Here is a 22874-nt window from a genome sequence, read left to right on the forward strand (position 1 = left end):
TCTCAAGTTTTATTTTACAAATTTATAAAAATATCACTTTCTTACATATCTGTAACTTTATTAAACTGTGTACTCAAAATACTCCCTAAACATAAGCATAAATCTTGGACTTGATCACTGAATTTTCAGCTGATCTTACTTGACCTGCACAAGAAAATAGTTACTGCTAATACTCCAGGAAACCACTCTAGTCGCTTCCAAGAGTGACAACCATCCCCAACCCCCCAAATTATTTATGCCTGTCTTTGTGTTGCTGTGTGACTTGTAATTGTAGCCCAGTGCTTTTCATCCAAATGTTCAGGTTCAAGAGATGTTTCCAGAAGAAATGCTAGGCCTACCTTGTGGCTTTGTGTATTTCTAAAAACTGCTACAAACTCCACGGGTTTAAGGGTGGGGGTGGAAAGGTAGAGGATGGCGGGTGGGGGATGCCCACATACCAGGGGCACATCCCAAGGCTCTTTCTCCCGTGTTTCTTCTCTTTTGAAAGTTTGGATGTTTCTCATATTTGTAGAAGAAGATTGTGAACAGAAGAACTACTTCTCTCCAGTTCTGTATAAAAGATTGCTTGCTATAGATAGGCACTTAGTTCCCAGAATTAGCAACCTTTTATGTACCCCAGTACATGTAGCAACAAATGGAACTTACCACTGACCTTTAACTCTTCGGACTTGTCTTGAGTTGAAAATAGGATTAAAATTAGACAAGAGTCCTAAGCAGGTATGGTTTTTTTTGTCTGGCTGCTTTCCCATGGAATTGGAGGGAATGTTTTAAATTTGCAGATGAATTCTTGATTTACTTCCAACTGGGTGTAGCCTGGTGCCTTGTTTTGAAGAAGGCACGGTGTACTGGGCAAGATGAAAATTTGTCTAATGGATTTGCTAAGAACCTTCTCCCAGACAACCAACGAGGTAGCACGGGGCATGCAGTGTTCTGTTTTCCTCCAACAGGGAATGATGCTGCCGTGAAATCCTTTACGGTGTAATGGAATGAGAAGGGGAATCAGTCTGGTCCATGCTTCTATTTGAAACAGTCACGTAAAATCTAGGAAATGCCCCTTGAAAGGCAAATACTTAATTGAAACTGGAAACAAACACATCTAAACAAATAGATCACAGAGGAAATTAGAGTATGTCATGTTCACATGCCGCAAATAGCAACAGAATCTCCTGTTTCTAGAATCTGTAAAAAAACTTAAGTCCTAAGGAAACTGTTCTTGAGTTGATACGCCTATGAAAGTGGTAAACGTGTACGTAAGGAATGCCCAGACACATTTAGAGGAACACAACCCATCTCTCTCTCTCTTTTTTTGGAGAGAGAGCAAGCATACACATGAGCAGGGGAGGAGGAGGTTGCAGAGAGAGAGAGAATCTTAAGCAAGCTCCACACTCAGCAGCTCAGAGCCCATCGCGGGGCTTGACCTCATGACCTTGAGATCATGACCTGAGCTGAAATCAAGAGTCGGACGCTTAACGAACTGAGCCACCAGGTGCCCCAACAACCCATGTATCTCAACGATAAAAGCCACCTGTGAAAGGTTATTTGCAATCTATATCCAGTATAGGTTAGTCACCTAGTTAATAGCTATGTTGAAGTCTTAAGGGGGCATGGAAGTATTTATTTGTATAAGAAGATGCTTTATGAAATAATGTTTTCTTTTTTTCCTAATTTTTTCAATTATGGTATAGTTAATATATGTGCTATTTTAACTTCAGGTGTACAGTATAGTGATTCAACACTTCCGTGTATCACCCTATCATGACAGGTGCCCTTCTCAATCCCCATCACCTGTTTCATCCATTCCCTCCCCCGCCTCACCGCCAACCTCCCCTCTGGTAACCATTAGTTTGTTCTCTATAGTTAAGATGTCTGTTTCTTGGTTTCTCTCTCTCTCTCTCTCTCTCTCTTTTTTTTTTTTTTTTGCCAATTTTTTTGTTTCTTACATTCCACATAGGAGTGAAATAATACGGTATTTGTCTTTCTCTGATTGACTTATTTCACTTAGCAGAATACTCTCTAGCTCCATCCACGTTGTTGCCAATGACAAGATTTTATTCTTTTTTCTGGCTGAGTAATATTCCATTGTAGATGTATGCCATATCTTCTTTATCTATCTTCTATTGATGGGCACTTGGGGTGCTTGTGAATAACGCTGCTAGAAACATCAAGGTGCATGAATTAGCATTTCTGTGGGTTTTGGGTAAATATCCAGTAGCACAATTACTGGATTGTCGAGTACTATTTTTTTTTTTTTTAATTTTTGAAGAACCTCCATACTGTTCTCCACAGTGGCTACACCAGTTTGCATTCAACTTTCATGTTTGTTCTTTGTACTACTATGCATTATTTGAATCCATTCCAATAACCAGAGTTCAGTTTTTCACAAATTATAGACTAATATTTTAGGAAGAGAAAAAGGAAAGAGTCACAAGGCGCATGTGCCACCTTGCTTGACAATGCTTAATTTTGGGGAGTTGGAAAATAAACAACTGGTCTCTCTGTACTTTTCCTGTGCTTTTAAAATCTCTAAAACTTAAAATTGCTTTATTTGGTGAAAAAATAAAATCTCTCCTTAAGAGGCACAGTGGTTGGTGTCTGAGAAGCCAAAAAGTATTATCCCTGGGAAGGGATGTTCCATAAAATATTCTGTAAGAACAGGTGTTCTCAACCCTGGCTATACAGTAATATAATATACGAGCATTTTGAAAAACAGCAGTATCGGCCTCACCGCTGACCAGTGGAAATGGAAGAGCAATTCAGGAATTCCCCAGAGGGTGACAGGACAGCCCGGTGTGTGTGGGCAGTGATGCATGAAGGATGAGGTCTGGAAACCAAGTATTACACGCTACACGTTGATCCGGGCCAGGTGGACAAGATGAATGAGTAAAGTATGTAGGGGTCATAGGAGCTGGAGAGTTCCCGGCTTCTTAAAGCCCGATAAGTTGTCAAGCGACGCTGGCAGTCCTAACCTCCATGGGGAACCTTCTGGTTCCTTTTCAGTGTTCAGCCCCCACTTCTATGAGGGTTGAAACAAATAGGCCTGTGAGCAGGTGTGGCTTATGAGCTGCCCGTCTGCTCTTCATAGCCTGGGGACAAGATCGCAAGGATCCTTATGTTGTCATGGTCAGTATCTTGGTATCTTCCTGGCCAGAATATGAACTCTAGCAGCGAACTGCTGGTCCCAGCCAGGGTTTCGGTTCTGAGGGGCTCGCTGGGCCCAGCCACTTGATTAGTGACAGTCTGAGGCCGAACATTAAAAATAGCAGTTGAGGGTCAAGCTTTGGAGGGAGGAGATAAATGCTTTAAACTGGGTCCAGGGGAAGCAGAAGCAGCCATTTCACATGGGCATTCTGGTAAGAGGCAGAATGGGCACCTGTGGGAGAGGTTTGGGATGTTGGCAAGCCTGACTTTACTTTCATTTGTTGGGGGATGAGTGGTTGGCGGGTAAGCATCTCAAAGTGGCTTGAAGAAACAGACGTGGGCAGACAGTTCAAAGTAATCCTGCACCCCCCCCCCCAAAACAGGAGGTAAACAAGGTCAACGGTGATTATAGAGAAAGCCCTCTAGTGGTATTGCCCATAAAGTGGACAGATTGGAGGCACTCAAAGTAGTCTCGGCGAGAGATGGGCAGCCCCTGAGTTAGGACAATGCCCGCAAAGGGAAGCAGCACCATTATAAGCCAGGGAGGGTTTATACCAGGAACCACCGGCAGACTGGACATCAGTTGGGAGCTCCCCTACTGCACAAAATGGCAAAGCCTCCGCTGGAAGGGATTAATTACTGGATTTGGGTTCATCACGAAGATGAAGGATTTTGAAAGCTGTCGTGGTTTAGGGGAGGAAAGAAAGGCAACGTTGACAGCCTCCAAGCCTGAAACTGTGAAACTGGAGGTCTTCACCGTCTCAGAAAAATGTCCCGTGATTAAAAGGAGTGTTTGAGAAGAGTTAAAGGTATTAAGCAGCCGAAGAGAAATGTAGGCAGAGGGTCAGTGGGTCAAGGTCAGCCTTTAGGTTAGGGTTGTATTGAAATCTGAACTGTTCTGGGTCAAAGATTTTCCACCTTTCTAAACCTGTCACTGACCTTCCCTCTTCTTCCCCAGAAGACTGTCCAGGACAGACTTGAGTAGAGGAGTCTGGGCTGCTAGTAGAAATATTAATAAAAATAAACCCTTCTGGATACACTAGGCCAAAAGCTCCAAGAACGCCTCATTCATAGCTTTATCCTCAACATCTACTCTAGAACATAGGAAACGTTCAAGAAAACTGATTGAATAATTGAGTAAGTTGTCTTGAAACAAACTCCGTAAGTCACCTAGCATGCCCATACTCCTGGGCAATCACTTACATCTCCTAGGCTCTAGTTTACACAGCATGCCAATGAGAAGGAATATATTAAAGTAGTAAAGCATATTAAAATTTCTAAAATCCCCTCAAGTCTGAAATTCTGGGTTTTTCTTCCTTCTACTCATTTCATCGTTTCCTTTTACAACGAAAGAACAATCAATTTGTTTACAATCACTGGAGTTGAATGCCGGGGTTTAAGGATATTACGCTATGATCTCAAAGCTGCAGAACTCTAGAAACATCCATTAAGAAAACAGACAACATCTCTTTCAGTAAATTTCATGTGTCAAAAATCCTAAGTGATTAATGAACAACTTTGTAGGTAAAAATAAAAACATACCATTTTATTGCTAAACATGACCCCAATTGACAATGAGAAGAAAGGGCTACAAGTTACTTCACACTACATTTCCCACTTATTAGGTAATTTTCCTTTTTTTGTTGTTGATAAAGCAAATCACCACTGAACATTGTGCGTTTGTCTTTTGTTGAATTATTCTTAGAACAGTCACAAGTGCCATGACTAAGTCAGCAAAGCCAGTAAGCCTCAGAGGTTCATAAATAAATGTATGAAAAATATAAAAGCAATAACATTAAAGGTTTTATAAGCTAAAAGAAATGTTCATTTTACACGTAAATATTTGCACATGATTTTATTAATAATGCACAATTTCATGTTCTCAGTCGGGGCAGTTTTGCTCCCCAGGGGACATTTGGCTACATCCGTAAACATTTTGGGTCGTCAGGGGTGGGGGGCAGGAGGTAGGAGGATGGGACAGGTGTGGGGACTGTTACCAGCATCTAATGGACAAAGGCTCCACATTCTCTGGTGTGCAGGTCAGCCCCCACCGCAATGACGTCATTGCAGTCCAAATGTCAGGAGCGCCGAGGCTGGTAAACTTGCTTCTGGTTATAGTAAAGAAGCAGTCTCTTCCGCAGCTACAGTGGTCCCGGTGACTTTAATAGAGGGATTCTGTTTGCAACCATTTATTTAGGGAACTATGCCAGGCACGGTGCTAAGCACAAGACATACGTTATCTTATTTAATGTGAACAAAACCCTGTAAGGTTTTGAAGATTAGTCCGTGATATCTTAAAGAGATTACGTAATTGTTCAAGGTCACAACCAGTCATAGCAGAGATAAGGATTTGAGATGTGGACTCTGACCTTAGAGCCTGTGCTGTTAATCATTATGTATAAATAATGCCTAAATGATCATCTTCACATATAGATACTTATTACACTTAGGAAATTAGGTCTCTAGCTCACGTTGAAGCTATTGGTTTAAAGGGCCAGAGGGAATTGGGCGTTCTCGTGGCTTTCTTTGCGTATTTCCAAATTTTCCAGAGTTAGACCAGTTTACAGCATGACCTTAATGGGTGAGCATTGGGAGCATTGGGGTTGACTTTTGACATTTAAAACGAAAAGCCCTTGTTTATTCAGTAAGTTAAAAAGTATACATCTGAGCTTCAAAAATAAGCAGTTGCTGGAATTTGTTAGCACAAGTAGGTCTCCCAAAATGAGGACCACACTGTGTGAGAACAATAAGGAGAAAGTCAGGTCAACATAAATAAAACTTGCATTTCAAAGAACCGTATTCATTTATTCAACAAATGCAGTTATTTGACTAATAATGGCTAAGCTCCAAGAAAAACATTCTTGGTTACTCTGTAAACGTACCTCAAATCTTTTGTTTAAATAAGCCTATGAAGAGCAAATGAGAGAATTAGAGTTGATGGTTTAGAACGGTTTCTCGGATAATACTAGTGTCTCCTTTGTGCCCCAACCTAGAAATAATGCAAAAGAGACCCTTCCTAGGACACGGGTGAATTGAACGTAGACTTTATTCATATACCCCATAACTGCGCTCCTAGAATCCTGACAAGTAAGAATAATCATAATCATAAGAGCAAAATAAAAACATAGTCATCTAGTCCAGTATTTTTTAAAAAGATTTTATTTATTTATTTGATACAGAGAGAGAGATCACAAGTAGGCAGAGAGAAGGGGGGAAGCAGGCTCCCCGGAGAGCAGAGATCCTGATTCAGGGCTCGATCCCAGCACCCTGAGCTGAAGGCAGAGGCTTAACCCACTGAGCCACCCGGGTGCCCCTAGTCCAGTATTTTTAAAATAGCACTTTTCCCCATGAGTGGATCCAGAAATCACTTCAGTAGGCTTTGACCAGAATATGAGAAAATAACACAAAATAGGTGCATGACACATAATAAGACTAAGTCGTTTGTGAAACTTTCGTTTATGTATGTGTATGTGCCTGCAGTGGTATAAATTGTTTTTCTGTGGATTGCAGTCTAAAAGTTTGAAAATCCGCCAATCTGTTCTAGATTTCACTGGAAAGGTGAGTCTACGGTCTTAAGTGATGGTTCCAGGATACAGAACTGGTTAGTGACAAAGCTGGGGTAAGAACGAAGTTCCCCAATCGCGGTGGGAAATTGTGTTCCCCCGGGGGCCGGGGCAGGGGCGTCTGCTGCGGGTCGTCCCTGGGAGAAAATTATGCTTAGTAGATAATTTTAGGAAGTAGAAGGAGCATCGGATGTCAGCACAAGTGATGCGATCAGTAGCTTTGGGGTCTCCACGTCTGTTTTAACCCAGGCCCCATTAAATCACTGCGTAGTAGGCACACGGTACATTTAGACCACTCAGGCTCTCGCTTGCCATTATTCCCTGACAATAATAATCAAGCGATGCCTGCAAAGTATTCACACTGAGTTGACGTTTGAGCTGTCGCCGGAAGCCCTGCGGAGGCTTATCAAGCGAGTTGCCTTATCAAGGCAGGACCCACGTGGCAAATAGGTGACTGATGGCCTCTTAAGCAGTTGCTGTAGGGCGAACCGAGACAGGTTGGCCTCGGCCACGAGAGGAGAATAAATACTTTTTGATAGCGAGAGGTAGAGCATGAGTGTATCTTCTTATCTACATTGTACAGTGACCTGTTGGGAAACCAAGGTGGCGAGCAGGCCTGGCTTAGCCACACACTTAGGGCACCCCTGGAGACTGAGTTGCTGGGGGCAACCCTTACGTGCCTCACCCATTCAGTCCCTTAACATTGACTGAGAATCCCTCCCTGGGCCCCCTGCTGTGAGGTCAAGGCTCCCTGAGGACCGGTCTTCTGCTCAACGTAGCTTTCCCCCACCGGAGGGGGGTTCATGGTCTTCAGGAAAGTGATTTGAGTGGTTTACTCAAATGCCTGTGTTCCCTGCGGTGCAGACAGGTTTGCAGACTTAACCAAAGGATGGAAGGTACATAGTACCAGATTTCTTCATCAGGGCAAAATGTGGGGAAAAGGAGGAAAGAAAAGGTAACCGGAAACCTGGTGAAGGCTGAGGGAGGGACTTCAAGGAGAGAGGAGACAGAAGCTACGTCCTCTTTGCAATGCTGCTCAGGCTCGATCGCGTGCCGGGATGCTCTGGGGATCTTGTGAGGGTGCCGATTCTCGGGCAGGATGGCTGATTCGGCGTCTCTAACAAGCTCCCAGGGGACGCCCAAGTTCCCAGTCCAACAAAGCCAGGGGCTCTGCCCACTCATGCCAGGTATTTCTGGGCCTCGGGATTCTTTGCAAGAAAAGACAGAGTAGAGTTCAACTTTGTCCCTCTCTCTGATTCCACTTGGAAAAATGTAATTTTTGTCTGCACACTTATGAGTAATATTTAAACAGATATGTTTGAGACTTGTCGGTAAACCAAGTATGGAAGTTGAGGTCTGGGGCACCTGGGTGGCCAAGTCAGTTTAACGTCTGCCTTCGGCTCAGGTCACGATCCCAGGGTCCGGGGATCGAGCCCCACATCAGCGGGGCGTTTGCTTCTCCCCCAGCTTGTGCTTGCTCTCTCTTTCTCGCTCGCTTTCTCTCAAATAAATAAATCTTAAAAAAAATAAATTGAGGTTTGTAATTCCATGAGCAGGAAGTTCACATGTGTTATGTATTTATTTTTTTATTTTTTAAAGATTTTTATTTATTTGAGAGAGAGACGGAGAGAGCATGGTGCGTATGAGTTGGTGGGGGGGAGACACAGAGGGAGGCACACAGCAGACTCCCCGCTGAGCAGGGAGCCTAACACGGGTTCTATCCCAGGGCCCCAAGTTCATGACCTGAGCCGAAGGCAGAAACTTAACCGACTGAGCCACCCAGGCACGCCTGTTATGTGTTTATTGTAAAGATGGCAGTCATTAATTATAAATGTCACCATCTTATTTCTAGAATAATGGAGTGTGTTTCCAAGAAAGAGTCAGTTTGTGATGATCAATATTCATGAGAATGAAAGAGGGGAAAAAAAATCTTATCCTTTAAAAGACATAATCGCGTACAGGAGAGTAGGGACTTTTTGTTACGGTGATGTGTTCGCACTTTTCTGCTGTAGCTTTTCACCAAAATAGACTTGTAAAAATTACATCCATGTCCGCTAATCTTGTTGACACAAGTAAATATACCAAATTATTTCCATGTTTCCTGGAGTGTCCTCCCCTCACCCCCCAACTTTAACCAAGGCAAGTTTTATTCTAGATTCTTTAAAAATGTGTACTAAGAACAAAATAAAGAAGCTTCTCTTGGGAAAGGCATGTGCTAAAGTAATTTTTAAAGTAATAAATGCAAATCAGAGCAATAGGAAGAAATATTGCTTAATAAATGGTATTTTTCTTGGGGACTACTCAGTATTTATAAGCAAACTTTTCGAGTTTGGCAGCAAGAAAAAAAAAGGATCTGTCTTACAGCAAGCCCTTAGGAGTAGGGATCATGCCATTTACAGGAAGGGCTGTGCAAAATTTAATTTTAGTTGGGAAACCTGGGTACAATTCTTGATTTAGGTCATCATATAATTACCATGTGACACCAGGGCAAAAGAACAGAGCTTTTTTTCTTCTGAACATGCACATTTTTATTAATGTTCTTGAAGAGGAAACGTATTCATGTGCCTAATCCAATTAAACTTTCTGAAAAGTATTGGTCTTGTCTCATTTTTTTTTTCGTATTAAAAAATATCTGTCTGGGGAAATGGACATTGGGGAGGGTATGTGCTATGATGAGTGCTGTGAAATGTGTAAACCTGGCGATTCACAGACCTGTACCCCTGGGGATAAAAATACATTATATGTTTATCAAAATTAAAAAATTAAAACAAAAACAAAAACAAAAAAATATCTGTCATCCTGGATAATTTTTTTTCTCATTTAGTATGCATATTAGTTTTTTGTTTGCCGTTGTAACAAACTACCACAGACTTAGCAGCTGAACCAACATGAATGTATTATCTTACTAGGACAGAAATCTGACACATCATCTCACCAGACTAAAACCAAAGTGTTGACTGGGCTCCGTTCCTTTCTGCAGGGTCTGAGCCTTTTCTTATGGCCACCAGCTCTTCACCTCCCTCTTCGCTGTTAAAAGACCATTGTGGTTGCATTGGTCCAGCCTGGATAATTCAGGATAATTTCCCTATTTTAAGGTCAGCTGATTAGCAAACTGAATTCCATTTTTCCCTGTAACATTACATAATTTCAGGTTCCAGAGGTTAGGATCCAGACTTCTTGGAATGCATGTCATGGGGAGGGGCATTATTCTGCCTACTGGGTCTTCAGAGAAAGGACTGTTACAGTCTGGGTACAGATGTCACGAGCACGGTACTGTTAACATCAGAATTAACTTTCAGATTTTCATTGCTCACCGGTGAAAATTGCTGGAGCTCTTATGAAACAAAATATTTCTCTTTTATCGCATTTACCTTTGATTCCCATCTACCCACTTTCCAGTAATGGAAATCTTGGGGTAAAACTACTCTATAGGATATAAAATGGACCCTTTAATCTCTGTGAACTGTCCAAAATTTATTGAGATGGAGAGGGTTATACGAAATGGTTTAGCACAGGGGGCCTTGGGTGGCTCAGTTGGTTGAGCGTCTGACTCTTGATTTCGGCTCGGGTCGTGGTCTCAGGGTCCCGGGATCAAGCCCCACATTGGGCTCCACGCTCTGCAGGGAGTCTGCTTGAAATTCTCTCTCCCTCTCTCTCTGCCCCTCCCACTCATGCGTGCGTGCACATCTCTCATTCTCTCTCTAAAAAATAAATAAATAGATGTTTTAACAGAGCATTTCTCAAATGGGGTAGTTTTGTGCACCCACCATCCCTCCTGGGGGACATGTGGCCACACTGGGAGATGTTTTTGATTGTCACAACAGAGGGCTGTGTACTTCTGGCATCCGGGGGGTAGAGGGCAGGCACGCTGCTGAGTAGTTCCACAACACCTGGGACAGGCCTGATCACAGGGAATCATCCAGCCTAAAGTGTCAGTAATGCTCTGTATGTTCATTCATTGAATGTAAATAAAATAAATTTCTTTAAAATAAAATAAAAATATAAATAAATATAAAAATATGCAAAAATAAATAAATAGATGAAGTGTCAGTATTGCCAAGGAGGAAAAGCCCTGGCTTCGTGGGGACCCAAAGCCCTCTTCTCTTTTTTAAAGGCTCTTTTTTACATTTCAAGAAAGTGCATTGATTCCTGATTAGTTAGTGGGTCAGCCACAAAACTTTGGGCCAAAGAACAGGGGAAAGAAATAGAGAAGATAAGTGGGTCAGTGCACACCAGTCTTCCTCATAGTGGGGAGTCTCAAAGCTCAAACCTACCGCTTGGGGTCGGCAATTCATCTTCACTGGGTCCATTTCCTCTCTCTCTCCCCAGGGCCCTGCACAATGCTTGGCAACACCAAATGCTCAAGAAGCACTTTAAGGAATAAAAAGAATAATGTGTCAGGGGGCCTGGCAGGATCAGTCAGTAGTGGAGCGTGGGATGCTTGATCTTGAGGTCCTAAGTTCGAGCCCTGTGTTGGGTATAGAGATTGCTTATAAAAAAACAAAAAGGGACGCCTGGGTGGCTCAGTTGGTTAAGCAGCTGCCTTCGGCTCAGGTCATGATCCCAGCGTCCTGGGATCGAGTCCCACATCGGGCTCCTTGCTCGGCGGGGAGCCTGCTTCTCCCTCTGCCTCTGCCTACCACTCTGTCTGCCTGTGCTCACTCGCTCGCTCTCTTTAATAAATAAATAAATTAAAAAAAAAAACAAAAAAAAAACAAAAAAATAATTTTAAAAAGGTAGCATGTTAAGGGATGTGTTTGAGTCTATAAGTAGTGAACAAGATATTTCCCTTCTGTATGCCTAACATTGCAACCTCGTATAAAGGGCTTTCACTTATTAGTGCTTAGCACTTAGAGTAGCCTGCTTTCTGAGCTTTCATTTTAAGATACAAGTCATCTGAAAAGTCTTAAAGAGCTGTAATGTTAGGACTGAATGTAAATTCCGTTGAGGGCCATTAAGAGATAACCCCCAAATCTCCCAACTTTTCCATCTTTATTATGATTTCAAGCTATGGTATTTCTTAAACTCTATTTTGCAGGCTTGGGCACACATTAGAACCAAAAAAATTATACGTATGTATATATTTTTTTCTTTTTCTTTTTTTCACTAGTGGCAAGGTGGGGTCATAACCACCAACTGTTAATGCCATAAGCTTTTGAGGTTTTGCACCCATGAAGGAAAATCTAATGTGAAAAATAATCTACCGAAAACATAAGCATAACTTGCAGGCTTCGTTGGTGAACTGGCACCCATCTCTTGGTTCTCATTTCTGCTTCTCTTCTTTATCAACATTGCAGGTGTCCCTGGCTCCATGCCAAATGCATCATGGACCGGTAACCTCAGGGCTATAAAGTGGATCGACATGGAAGATAAACACGGAGGCTGCCATGGTGAGCTGTTCATTCCACACTTTGAGGCCACGCAGTTTGTTGGTGTTGGCGTGAACATTGTTGTGAAATACAGGGGTTCTCATGGAGAACAATCTGTGTGTTCTTAGAGTAGCTAGAGGCTTCAAGACATGGTAAATTTAGGTGATTTCCTGGGTGGCTCAGTTGGTTAATCATCCGACTCTTGATCCTAGCTCAGGTCTTGATCTCAGGGTCATGAGTTCAAGCCCCACATTGGGTTCCATGCGGGACGTGGAGGCTGCATTTAAAAAAGAAAGGAAAGGGATGCCTGGGTGGCTCAGTGGGTTAGCGCCTCTGCCTTCGGCTCAGATCATGATCTCGGGGTCCTGGGATCGAGCCCCGCATCGGGCTCTCTGCTCAGCAGGGAGCCTGCTTCCTTCTCTCTCTCTCTCTGCCTGCCTCTCTGCCTACTTGTGATCTCTGTCTGTCAAATAAATAAATAAAATCTTTAAAAAATAAATAAATAAAAAAGAAAGGAAGGAAGGAAGGAAAGAAGGAGGGACAGAAAGAAAAAAGAAAGAAAGGTAGATAGATCTCACTGATGTTCTCTAGCTCATGATTTTCAAGTGGGGGTAGAGGTGGCCTCAACTTTGAGGATACTTTCTTGCTAGTTTCTGCTTTCTTCTTATTTATTCCTCTTTCTGTTCCTTTTGGGAGGGCAGTGGTTAGGACGGGACAGTGGTCAAGATGAGAAGTGATGTCATGTTCTCACCACTGAGCAAGCTGGACCTCCAACCCTACCCCTTACACCAGCTTCTGCTACCCCTGCAGGTGGGCTTCCAGCGGGCCTGGAGGTACTCACTGCTGTTCTGGCGCGATGACGGGCAACACTAACAAGAGATATCTTTCCTCCAAATGGACAAGAATGAGAAAGTTTAAGTAGTTTTCATTTCTCTCTTCCTTTTTTTAAAAGATTTTATTTATTCATTTGACACAGAGAGAGAGAGAGAGAGAGAGAGAGCGCACAAGCAGGGGGAATGGTGGGCAGAGGGAGAAGCAGGCTCCCCACCGAGAGGGACTGTATCCCGGGACCCGGTTCATGACCTGAGCCTCAGGCAGACACTTAACCAATGGAGCCACCCAGGCGCCCCAGTAGTTTTCATTTCTGTAGGACTTTCTAAAGAAGGGCTTTCATCAGCCCTGGTCAACATTCCATTTAAACTGTTGCCTGGTATGTAGTGAGCACGGTATTCATTAACTAGGGCTCACGTAACCAAGTATGAGAGACGGGTGACTTCAACAACAGAAATGTGTTTCCTCACCCTCCTGCAGGCTGGATGCTGGAGATCAAGGTGGCTACAGATTTGGTTTCTCCTGAGAGGCTCACAGATGGCCACCTACTTCCCATGGCCTCACGTGGTCTTCCTTCTGTGTGCGTCTGGGTCCTCATCTCCTCTTTTTACCCTCCCAGCACTCCTACTGCACTAGGGCTCATCCTGTATGACCTCATTTTAGCTTGAATAGCTCTGTCTCAGACACAGTCACAGTCTGAGGTACAGAGGCAGGGGGCTAGGACTTCAACGGGTGGATTTGGGGAGGGGGAAACTCAGCCCATAACGGGAGGTGGCCTTTGCTCCCTCTGCTGACAGAGCTTTGCCACCTCTACTCGTCCATCAGTCCGTCTATGTGCAGTCTCAGGCTTCCCTCTCGGGGCCATCTCATCGACACCTTACGTTTCAGAGGAAAACCTCCAAATGGCTGCCTCTCGGCAGCTCTCCGTTCCTCCCCACCGCCTTCTCCTGTCTCTCTGAGCATCCGCTTCCGCTGCAGGTGGCAAATCCTCATGTCACTGTACAGTCTGCCCCTCGGTGTATTCATGTCTTTACCTTAATCAGCCAACGTATTGTCCCCAGAGGACACCCGTGCCACCTGCCTGCATTTCATCGAGGCCCACCCTCCTGGTGGAAGGAGGAGGGTGGAGAGGACATTTGCTTTGGGGTCTCCTGGGTCTTCTTTAGAAAAGAGACCATCATCACCATCAGTTGGGGGTCCCAGTATTTGAGATGTGTTGCCTTCCCCGAAGTCCTCCCATAACCCTGTCACCCTCCCTCTGGGACCGCTGTGGTCATCCTCGGATCTGCTGCGTCTCTCCGGCTGTAACTCAGGAGGACTTCAGCCTCCATGGCAGGGACCATTGGGACGTCATGACTTTGTGGCTTTAATCTCCACCACGGAAGCTCCTGTACCCCTGTGCATCCGTCACCAGCCCCTGCCCCTCCATAGAGCCTACCTTCCATCTCCTTGTCCTCACCTGTGTCCAGGCCCTACCCCATAGAGAAGGTATAGGCTAGTCAGGTTTACATTTTTAGAGGGATTTTTACGTACCACATGACAAGTGGGCCCATGAGAGGAGCCCCGAGCCAGGGACCTACCTAGGGTACCAAGCTTGGGCAGCCCAAGCCTCTCAGAGAAATGTCTCATTTTTCTTCTTTTAGCACCTGTTACGCCAGTGAACATCTGAAAGCCTTGTACGGTCCAGAGCATAAAAATAGTTTGTCCCCCAAACCACTAGAGAGAGAAAAGAAAAAGAACCCGGAGAACACAGAGCAGTGCGCGTCGGAGCAGCGAGTCAGGAGGACGATCTGGACCTTTTCCCCTTGGGGGCGAGAAATAGGAATTGTCCCAAACCCGTGGACGTGTACCCCCTCTAGACCCTGTCAGCACTTACAATCACCCGACCGCTCTAGCTCCTGGTCTTGAACTTGGAGCTTCCCCCTTTGATTACAATCTCTTTGTCGCTCGGCTAGTTTTCTTCACCCGCTTATGTACTTTGTATCTTCCTGTCTTTCTCCCCGGAGTAGAATAGAAGCTCCAGGAGGGCTAGGATTTTTGACCCAATTTGTTCATTGCTATATCCTCACATCTAAAATATGTTGTTGTTGTTTGAAACGTGGCAGCTTTTTTTAAATTGGGATTGCCAGGGTTTCAGCGGTCCTAGCTGCTTTCTCCTCCTAGCTTCCTTCTGAGGACTCCCTGTCCAGCCTGTGTAACTGGGTCAGCGGTCCCACGCTGTTCTCACTCGACATTCCAGATCCCCCTGCCGTTGGACCCTACAAGGTCCATTCCTATGCATAAGGATCACCACCATCTGCTTTATGCCATTTGTGTTTGCCTAAGCAGACCATCGCTGGAGACTGTCCCCCCACAACAGGGAGGCTAAACCCTCCTGGCTGGCTGCTTACTCTTTTTATTTACCTCATTATCTTCCTGGTGTCCTTTTCCTCTTTCCTGCTCGCCTTAAACTCTCGGTCTTGGGCTAAAATGGCCTTTCTACTCTCAAAAGGTAACACCTTCAACTTGAGGAAGAACTTTCAAGACATTTGATGGACATCCCCTTACCAGTTTGTCATGCCATCCCCATTCCTCCATGTCAGGGTACTTTGGACACACTCTCATTGTTCCTTCCTGTTCTGAGAGGAAAGCTACCCATTCTCACAACCGGTGTCACCATCTGGGGGGGTCTCAGCTTTGTGTGGGTTTCCCTAGAGGATCCCCTTGCTCTCCTGCCTTCCTGTGTTGCCCCCTCTGTGCTGGTGGGTAGTGATTCTCTTCTCTCTCCAGGGTGTAGTGATTGCCTCTGGCCTGAAGACCAAGTTGTCTATGTAGCCTCTACTCCATCACACTGAAACAGTCACCCCTGTTCACTTCACTCTCTTAAGCATGGACGGGCTATTATGACTTCAGTTCTGAACCCCGCCTCCTCCCCCGGGTCCTTCTCTGACTTCCCACAACTCTGGCTTCTGTGCCCCGTGATTTCCAGTCTCTCTTGTGCTTCCTCCCAGGCACATTGAATTAATCACAAGTCCTGTCAGCTCTTCTCTGCTCTGTTTCTAATACCTTTCCTTCCCCTCTCATGGCAACCATTAACTTTGAACCAGTTCTCTGGTTTACATTAAGTTGTTAGTGTGGCCTCATGATTGATTTCGAATGCACCCTGCCAAGCTGCGCAAAATTAATCTTGCTAAAGCTCGTTTCACCATTTGATTCTTCCATTCAAAAATCTTCAGAGACTCTCCCTATGTATGGGATTAAAAAAAAAAAAAAAGGCCCAGCCCTTTAGTTTGTTTTAGGTCAGTCAACCATAGTCGTTCTTCTCGATGCCAAGAAACCTCTAGAAAAGAGGTTCAACTTCCTACCATTCTTCTTCTAACCCACTTCCCAACCAAACTCCCAATTCTAGTAGAAAATTTCCACCTCTGCACATCTTTCCAGAGGCATTGTCCCCAAATGAAGCCACCATCTGTGCCCCCGATGGCTTCCCCCAGTCCATCCTTCCACAAAGTCGCCACCCATCCTTCTCTATCCGTGTGTTCAGTAGTATTAATGTAACACCTCATGTTTACAAGGTTCTGTCCCAGATGCTGAGGACATAGAGGGGAACAAAATGGCCTCAAGTTCCAGCCCTTTGGAACCTTATGTTCTAGTCTAGGGAGAAAGACAATAAACAATTATCTGGAAAGAAAGACGATAAACAAAATATTTGCCTTCCTGGCACTGACACACATGTCTACCTGTTGCTCATGAGAGCCAAGAGGAAAATGAATCAGGGAAGGAGGAAAGAGGGGTCAGAGGAGGCCTTACTGAGAACACGGTCTTGGAGCAGATGCCTGGGGTGCGGTGTGAGAGGGAGCCTCCAGGATGTGTGGTGGAAAGGGGCTGGCGGGGGCAGAAGAGCAACGTGGATTCTCGGGTAGAGCGGGCGTGGTGTGCTCGGGGCCAGCAAGGAGGCCAGTGTGGCCGAAGGGACCAAGCAAGAGTTATTAAGGGTTGTAAGTCAATGAGCAAGGGGTGGGAGGTAAAGGCCAGACCCTGAGGAGTCCATGTAAGGGCCTACTTAGCCAGAGCATTCCATCAGGTTAAACAGTGATTTTGTTGTTTATGCAGTAAAACTTAAACTGACCCTTTCCCCACCCCGCCAGGGGAACTTTCTTAAAAGCAAGCCCGGGAAACCAGTAGAATGTGGTCAACCAGTCCCTGATAACAGAGCCCTAATACAAGGGCGGGTCAGGTCAGGTGGAGACAACAGAGCCCGAATGCAGGGATGAGTCGGGCCAGGTGGAGACATCCAATCAGTGGGGCGCGCATACTGTCTCCCTAGCTACCAAGGAGTGTGGACCCCGCCTTTTGGGCGCCAGTTCTGACCAAGGTGATAGGCTAGTTCAAATAGCCACTATGGGGTGAATTGTAATTCAATTGGCCACCCGTGTGTGACCTAGCATGACTGTGCAGCTTTCTCTATGTGTTGCAATCTCATTGGCCACCTGTGTGTGGCCAGGCCCAACCACATGGCCTTTGCTCTATAAAAGTTAGTCTGTGAGGCAGGGAGGGGTGGCCCTCTCTGTTAAGAGGCGGCCCCGAACGGTCGGTTTGATTCTCGATGCTTGGCACGAAATAAAGCTTTGCTTGACCTTCGCTTTGTATCAGTCTCGCTCCTTTGATCACGGACCTAACACTCCAAATGAGATGAGAAGCCCTTAGAGGGTTTTGAGCAGAGGAGACATCATGATGTGCTTACATTTAAAACAGTCGCTCTGGCTTTTGCGCTGAGAACGTACTAACAGACCAAGGTGGTCGCAGCGGAATCCGGTTATTACTGTAACAATTTGGACAGGACGGTGGAGGTAGTGTGGGCCCCAGTGGTGGTAGCGGAGGTGGTGGAAAGGGGTCCAATTCCATCAGTATTTTGAAGGTTGAGCTGACAGAATGGCTGACAGATTGGGTGTGGGGTGTGAGAGAAAGGAGGAGACGTACCCAGGGGAGCTCGGAGGGGGTGAGCCGTTGAGTCCTGACATGCCCTCTCAGGGAGACTCATTCTCATCTAAGTGGAGATAAAAAGTCAGCCCTTGGATAGGCTCACAGAACAGGCCCGACCAGGGCAACCCATAGGGACCTCTCCCTTCTGTACACTTCTAGAACCTCTCCTCCATCGCTCTCATTTGCTAATACGCGGAATGGTACCGTTGTACTGTACCATTCACTGTCCTGTTCTTTAAGGACCTCTGGGTGCCTTCGTCTTCCCATAAAGAGCTGAACTTCCTTGTGGGCTGGGCCCCCGCGATCGTGCTTCATCAGAAGCCCCTAACGCTTGGCACCCTTTTAGTCGCTCCGCAGGTAGACAAGACTCTACTGCTGGGCAGCCTCACTGCCCCCAGCTTGGGAAACCCAGCATGTTCTGACGGTCTCTTGTTCTCCTCTCCGCAGGCCGCTACGTACACGGCATCTGTATCTACGGAAACGGAGACTTGAAGTGGTTGATTAATTCGCCCAGCCTCTTCGCTAACAAGTTTGAGCTTAGCACCTACCCCCTCACCGTGGAATGCCTGGAGCTGAGGCTTCGAGAAAGAACCCTAAATCAGAGTGAAACCGTAATTCAGCCCAGCTGGTATTTCTGAAGCCCTGTAACACGGGCTCAGCGGGCGCCCGCAGCCGGGGAGAAGAGCCTTGCTTCGTGGGAGAATTCTGCCTCGTTTAGGGGAGGAGGTGCCGGAGTGAGGTTACGGCTGCAGACCCTGGCTGTGTTGTTCAGTGTGAAGACATCTGTGGACACTGTGAACTCTGCCATCAGGGTGGCTGCCCGGGGCGAGGCCAGCCTTTTGGCCTCACCAGAGGCCTCCCGATGCTCCTTCCACGTGGGGCTGATGCTCTGATCCGTGATAAATTGAACTGACGTCAGACCTTTGCACCAGATGCTCACTGGAGAGAAACGTCCTCATGAAAAGGAGAACTGTAGATAAGAAAAGGAGAACTGTTGAGGGAAATAGGAATTGTGTCTCTTTGAAGGAGTCTTCTCTGACAGGTCTGTAAGCTATGCATTCATGGACACAAGTCCTCTTGGCTCAGCCGCACGGAGGCATAGAAGAGCTTTCTGGGCAACTCAGCCATCTCCTTTAGAACTTGAGCTACCAGAAGGGAGAACTAGGTCTTGTTCCCGAGTTCCAACACTAGCATTTCCAGTTGACTGTGTCTGGACTTCTGTGTAGAAGGTAAAGTCATTGACAGGAGGCAGGATATGCTTTTCGGACAGTGGCCACTGCTTCCTGCTTCAGCAAAGGGATCCCAGGGAAACTGGACTTCTCTTGGGGTGTGTCTAGAATGTGCGCTAGTCCCCCTGCCGTTGCTTTCCACGGAGAACGCCGAAACGTTCCCAAGAATGAAGATACTTCTAGAAGAGAGGTGCTATTGCGTGAATCTTGTCCCGAGTCTCTAACCTCAGAATGAGTCACTTTCCTCTTCAGTCACCACCCTCCACCCCTACCGAAGTGATCTTACCTGCAAAATGGAGCCCAGGTTCTACGCCACGAGGCTTCAAGGACTCCAGAGTATTCTCTGAGTAGGTTTACAGTGCTTAGTGCTAATAAGAGCGTCTAGGTTTCTAAGAGCTCTCCACTGTGAGTGAGCATCTGTGTCACTGATCCCTCGTCTCGTTCTTTTATCCAACTCATTCATTCAGCATGCAGTCAGTAAATATTTATTGAGTGCCTGTTGTACACCACACCCATCTTGGACACCAGGAGAAAAGGAAGACAGAAGCCTTTTCACTCTAAAGTTCTTGGTAATAGCATCGACGGCGAAAAGGCAGCTGTAGAGAATCTCCCGGATTGCTTGTATTTTAATACTTCATGTGCAAAGTTATAGATTTGGGATATCAGGCCAAGAATATGAGTAATTAGAAATCGAGGTCTAGGTGTGCCTCGGTGGCTCAGTCGGTTAAGCGTCTGCCCTCAGCTTAGGTCATGATCCCGGAGTCCTGGGATCGAGCCCACATCGGGCTCCCTGCTCCACGGGGAGTCTGCTTCTCCCTCCCCCTCTGCCCTTACCCACCCCCACCCCCCATTCGTTCTCTCTCTCAAATAAATAAATAAAATCTTAAAAAAAAAGAAATCAGAGATATCAGAGATCATTGCAAAGGGAGAAGGAAAGGAATTGGCAAGCTAAAGCCTGTTGCGTTGTGGGCATCCCGGCAGCTCCCTTACGGCTCGTTGCACTAAAACCTTACAACACCTGGGAGGCTCACAAGATTGCCTCCATTTTGCAGATGAAGTAAGCGAGGCTTAGAGACGTTGTTAATAAGCATTAGGAAACAAATTCTCTGAGGATCGGGATGTTCTTACTGGTCTCCTTCGTTCGATGTCCTGAGATGGAGTATTTAGAGAAGGTGAAATAAAGCCATATTTAGTATACCAGAGACAGTAGGTTTTAAGAAGGGTCTCAGCGTTAATGTGAGAAAATGTGCTGTCACCTCAGAAAAATGTGAAGTCTACTCTTGTCCTCCTAAATCCATTAAGTTCCTTAATATTAATATTTATTCTAACCCAAAAAAAAGTGACTACAACTAATGATATCTTTAATTCACAAATTTTATTATTTTTTCCTGTGACTGTGCCTGTTGAGTGTTAATCGTATTTAAGGGAGTGCCTTTGAAGTAAAGCCGCCTTTTGTTGCTACTGAAAAAGATGTAGCTGTGCAGAGTGGTAAAGGCTTGAAGCATAGGGAACACACCCAGAGCTAATGGAGTCTAAGAACCATCTTTTTTTTTTTTCCACTTTAAGTGACCCCACCCGAGAAGAAGGAATGTTTTACACTGGATCTTTCTCATCTAGAACGAGACTCTTTTTTGGAGTAGAAGATGTTTACATGTCTGTTGCTGGTCATCTCTGTGTCTTGCATTCTTTAATATTGGAAGATTGTAATGTTTGGGCCAGTGGGTTTCTGCTAGCCCGTGGGGATGGCCGAAACTACTAAACCCATCCTTGGTTGCAATGATGTTCTGCGTTGTTGTCTTAGAAATAAATTAATATATTGTTTTCACCTTTGGGACTGTTGTGTCTTTTTATGTGATGGTTGGCTAATAGGCACTAAAGGTCATGTTTAGCCAGGAAATTCTTCTAGCATTTTTACAAAAAAAATACAAGTAAAGGGGCACCTGACTGGCTCAGTCGGTAGAGCACTCAACTCTTGGTCTCGAGATTGTAAGCGCGAGCCCCATGTTGGGTGTGGAGGTATTCTTAAAAATAAAATCATAAATCAAAATACTTAAACTTAAAATTTTTGAATAGCTTTAGTTTTACAGAAACTCTACAGGAAAAAGTGCGGATAGTACTGAAAGTTCACATGTACACCCCACTCACTTTCCCATTACTGCCATATTAGAGTAGTATGGCGCATTTTATTTAGATTTCCTAAATTTATACCTAATGTCCTTTTTTGGTTACAAGACTCCATCTGGAATGCCCCATCACATGACGTTCAGTCGACAGGCTTCATCAGGCTATGACTGTTTCTCAGTCTTCTCTTGCTATGATGACCTTGACGATTTTGAGGGATACTAATCGGCTATTTCATAAAGTGCCCCCCTGGTTTTCTCCCATGTTTTGCTCATGATTAGACTGGGCTTTCGGGTTTGGAAGAGGAAGACCACAGAGGTGAAGTGCCGGGGTACATTCCATCGACGGGACCTAACCGGAGTTGAGGCTAACCTTGATCACTTGACTTCAGTGGCTAACCTTGATCACTTGACTTTCTCCACTGGAAAGCCACTGTTTTTTCCCCTTTCCATACCTCACTCTTTGGAGGGAAGTCACTATTGGCAACCTGTATATAAGGAATAGGGAGTTATGTTCCACCTTCTTTAGAGTAAAATACCTACATAAATTATTTAGAATTCTTCTATAAAGGAGATTTGTCTCTTTCCCCCAATTTACTTATTTACTAAATAATTTGTTTACATCATTGGGGGGCTCATAGATGTTTATTTTAAACTTCAGGTTATAATCCAATACTACCTTGGGCACCTGGGTGGCTCAGTCAGTTGAAGTGTCCACCTTCAGCCCGGGTTGCAGTTGTGGGGTCCTGGGATTGTGTTCTGCCTTGGGCTCCCTGCTCAGTGTGGGGTCTGCTTCTCACTCTGCCCTTCCCCCCCTGCTTGTGATCTCTCTTTTACACTCCCTCTCAAATAAATAAATAAAATATTCAAAAGATAAATAATCCAATGCTATTTTTTTTTCTCTAATTGTTCCAGTCGGGGCCATAGGTAGTTCTTTCACTTGGCCCCGTCTTTGGCCTATCCCCATCACTGTGGTTTTTTCCTTGAACACTTAGTTATTTTCTGCAAGGTGCTCCACCCTTACTATTCCCTTACTCCATTTTGAGGAAAAATGACCAGTGCAATAGGCACGGCATGAGAAGTACATGGTGATCAGAGGCTCGGACTCTCGGACAAGGGTCTGGGTCACCTCACCAGCTAGGCATACAGACTAGCAGAGGTGCTACTGAAGGATATGGGGAATCTGGAATGGGAAAGAGAAGGAGACACCGGGCATCTGTTAAACGGCTTCAAGACCAGCTACAATGGTGGAAACTGTAGGTCATTCCATTAATCTTGCCTTTGTAAGTTTTCCCCAAGAAACACTCACGGGATTCGGAGGAGCTACTCTCTCAGTTTATCAGAAGAAACTGATCCAAGCTGCTCTAGTATGGATGGTGCACTGGACAAATGGGATCTTCTCCGGACTGAAGCTGTCCGCCTTCCCTGGAAATTACTCTCAGCCTCGGAGAGTGACCCCACCCTACGTCACATCCCATCTGGGGTCAGCCTACACCCAATGGCAGGAGGGTGTGGGGCTATAAAGGCTATAAAGGCCCATAGCAGCCGATGAGCTCTCTGAGGGGGGACAAGGCCTTATTGTAATTGTATCACAGACCAGCTTCTTCCCTTAATCCGAATCCCTTCTCTTCCTCCATAAATACTGAATGCAAAGAGCTCCCT

General features: G+C 45.3%; 1 protein-coding gene across 3 annotated transcripts in view; it reads left to right on the forward strand.

Moving 5' to 3' along the window:
- The window catches only part of GCNT2 (glucosaminyl (N-acetyl) transferase 2 (I blood group)), a gene marked incomplete at its 5' end in the record, with an annotated part of 89258 nt that extends 68337 nt beyond the window's left edge, over positions 1-20921 (forward strand). For all 3 annotated transcript variants that reach the window (XM_080805243.1, XM_080805245.1, XM_080805244.1), the window contains 2 exons: positions 11999-12091; positions 18311-20921. In XM_080805243.1, coding sequence (XP_080661369.1) covers positions 11999-12091; positions 18311-18501 — 284 coding nt within the window. In that variant the 3' untranslated portion in view covers positions 18502-20921. The remainder of the gene's footprint in view (positions 1-11998; positions 12092-18310) is intronic.
- Between the last annotated feature and the right edge of the window lie 1953 nt (positions 20922-22874).

The sequence above is a fragment of the Martes martes genome, assembly GCF_963455335.1.
Source record: "Martes martes genome assembly, chromosome: 6".
In the NCBI taxonomy this organism is placed as follows: domain Eukaryota; kingdom Metazoa; phylum Chordata; class Mammalia; order Carnivora; family Mustelidae; genus Martes; species Martes martes.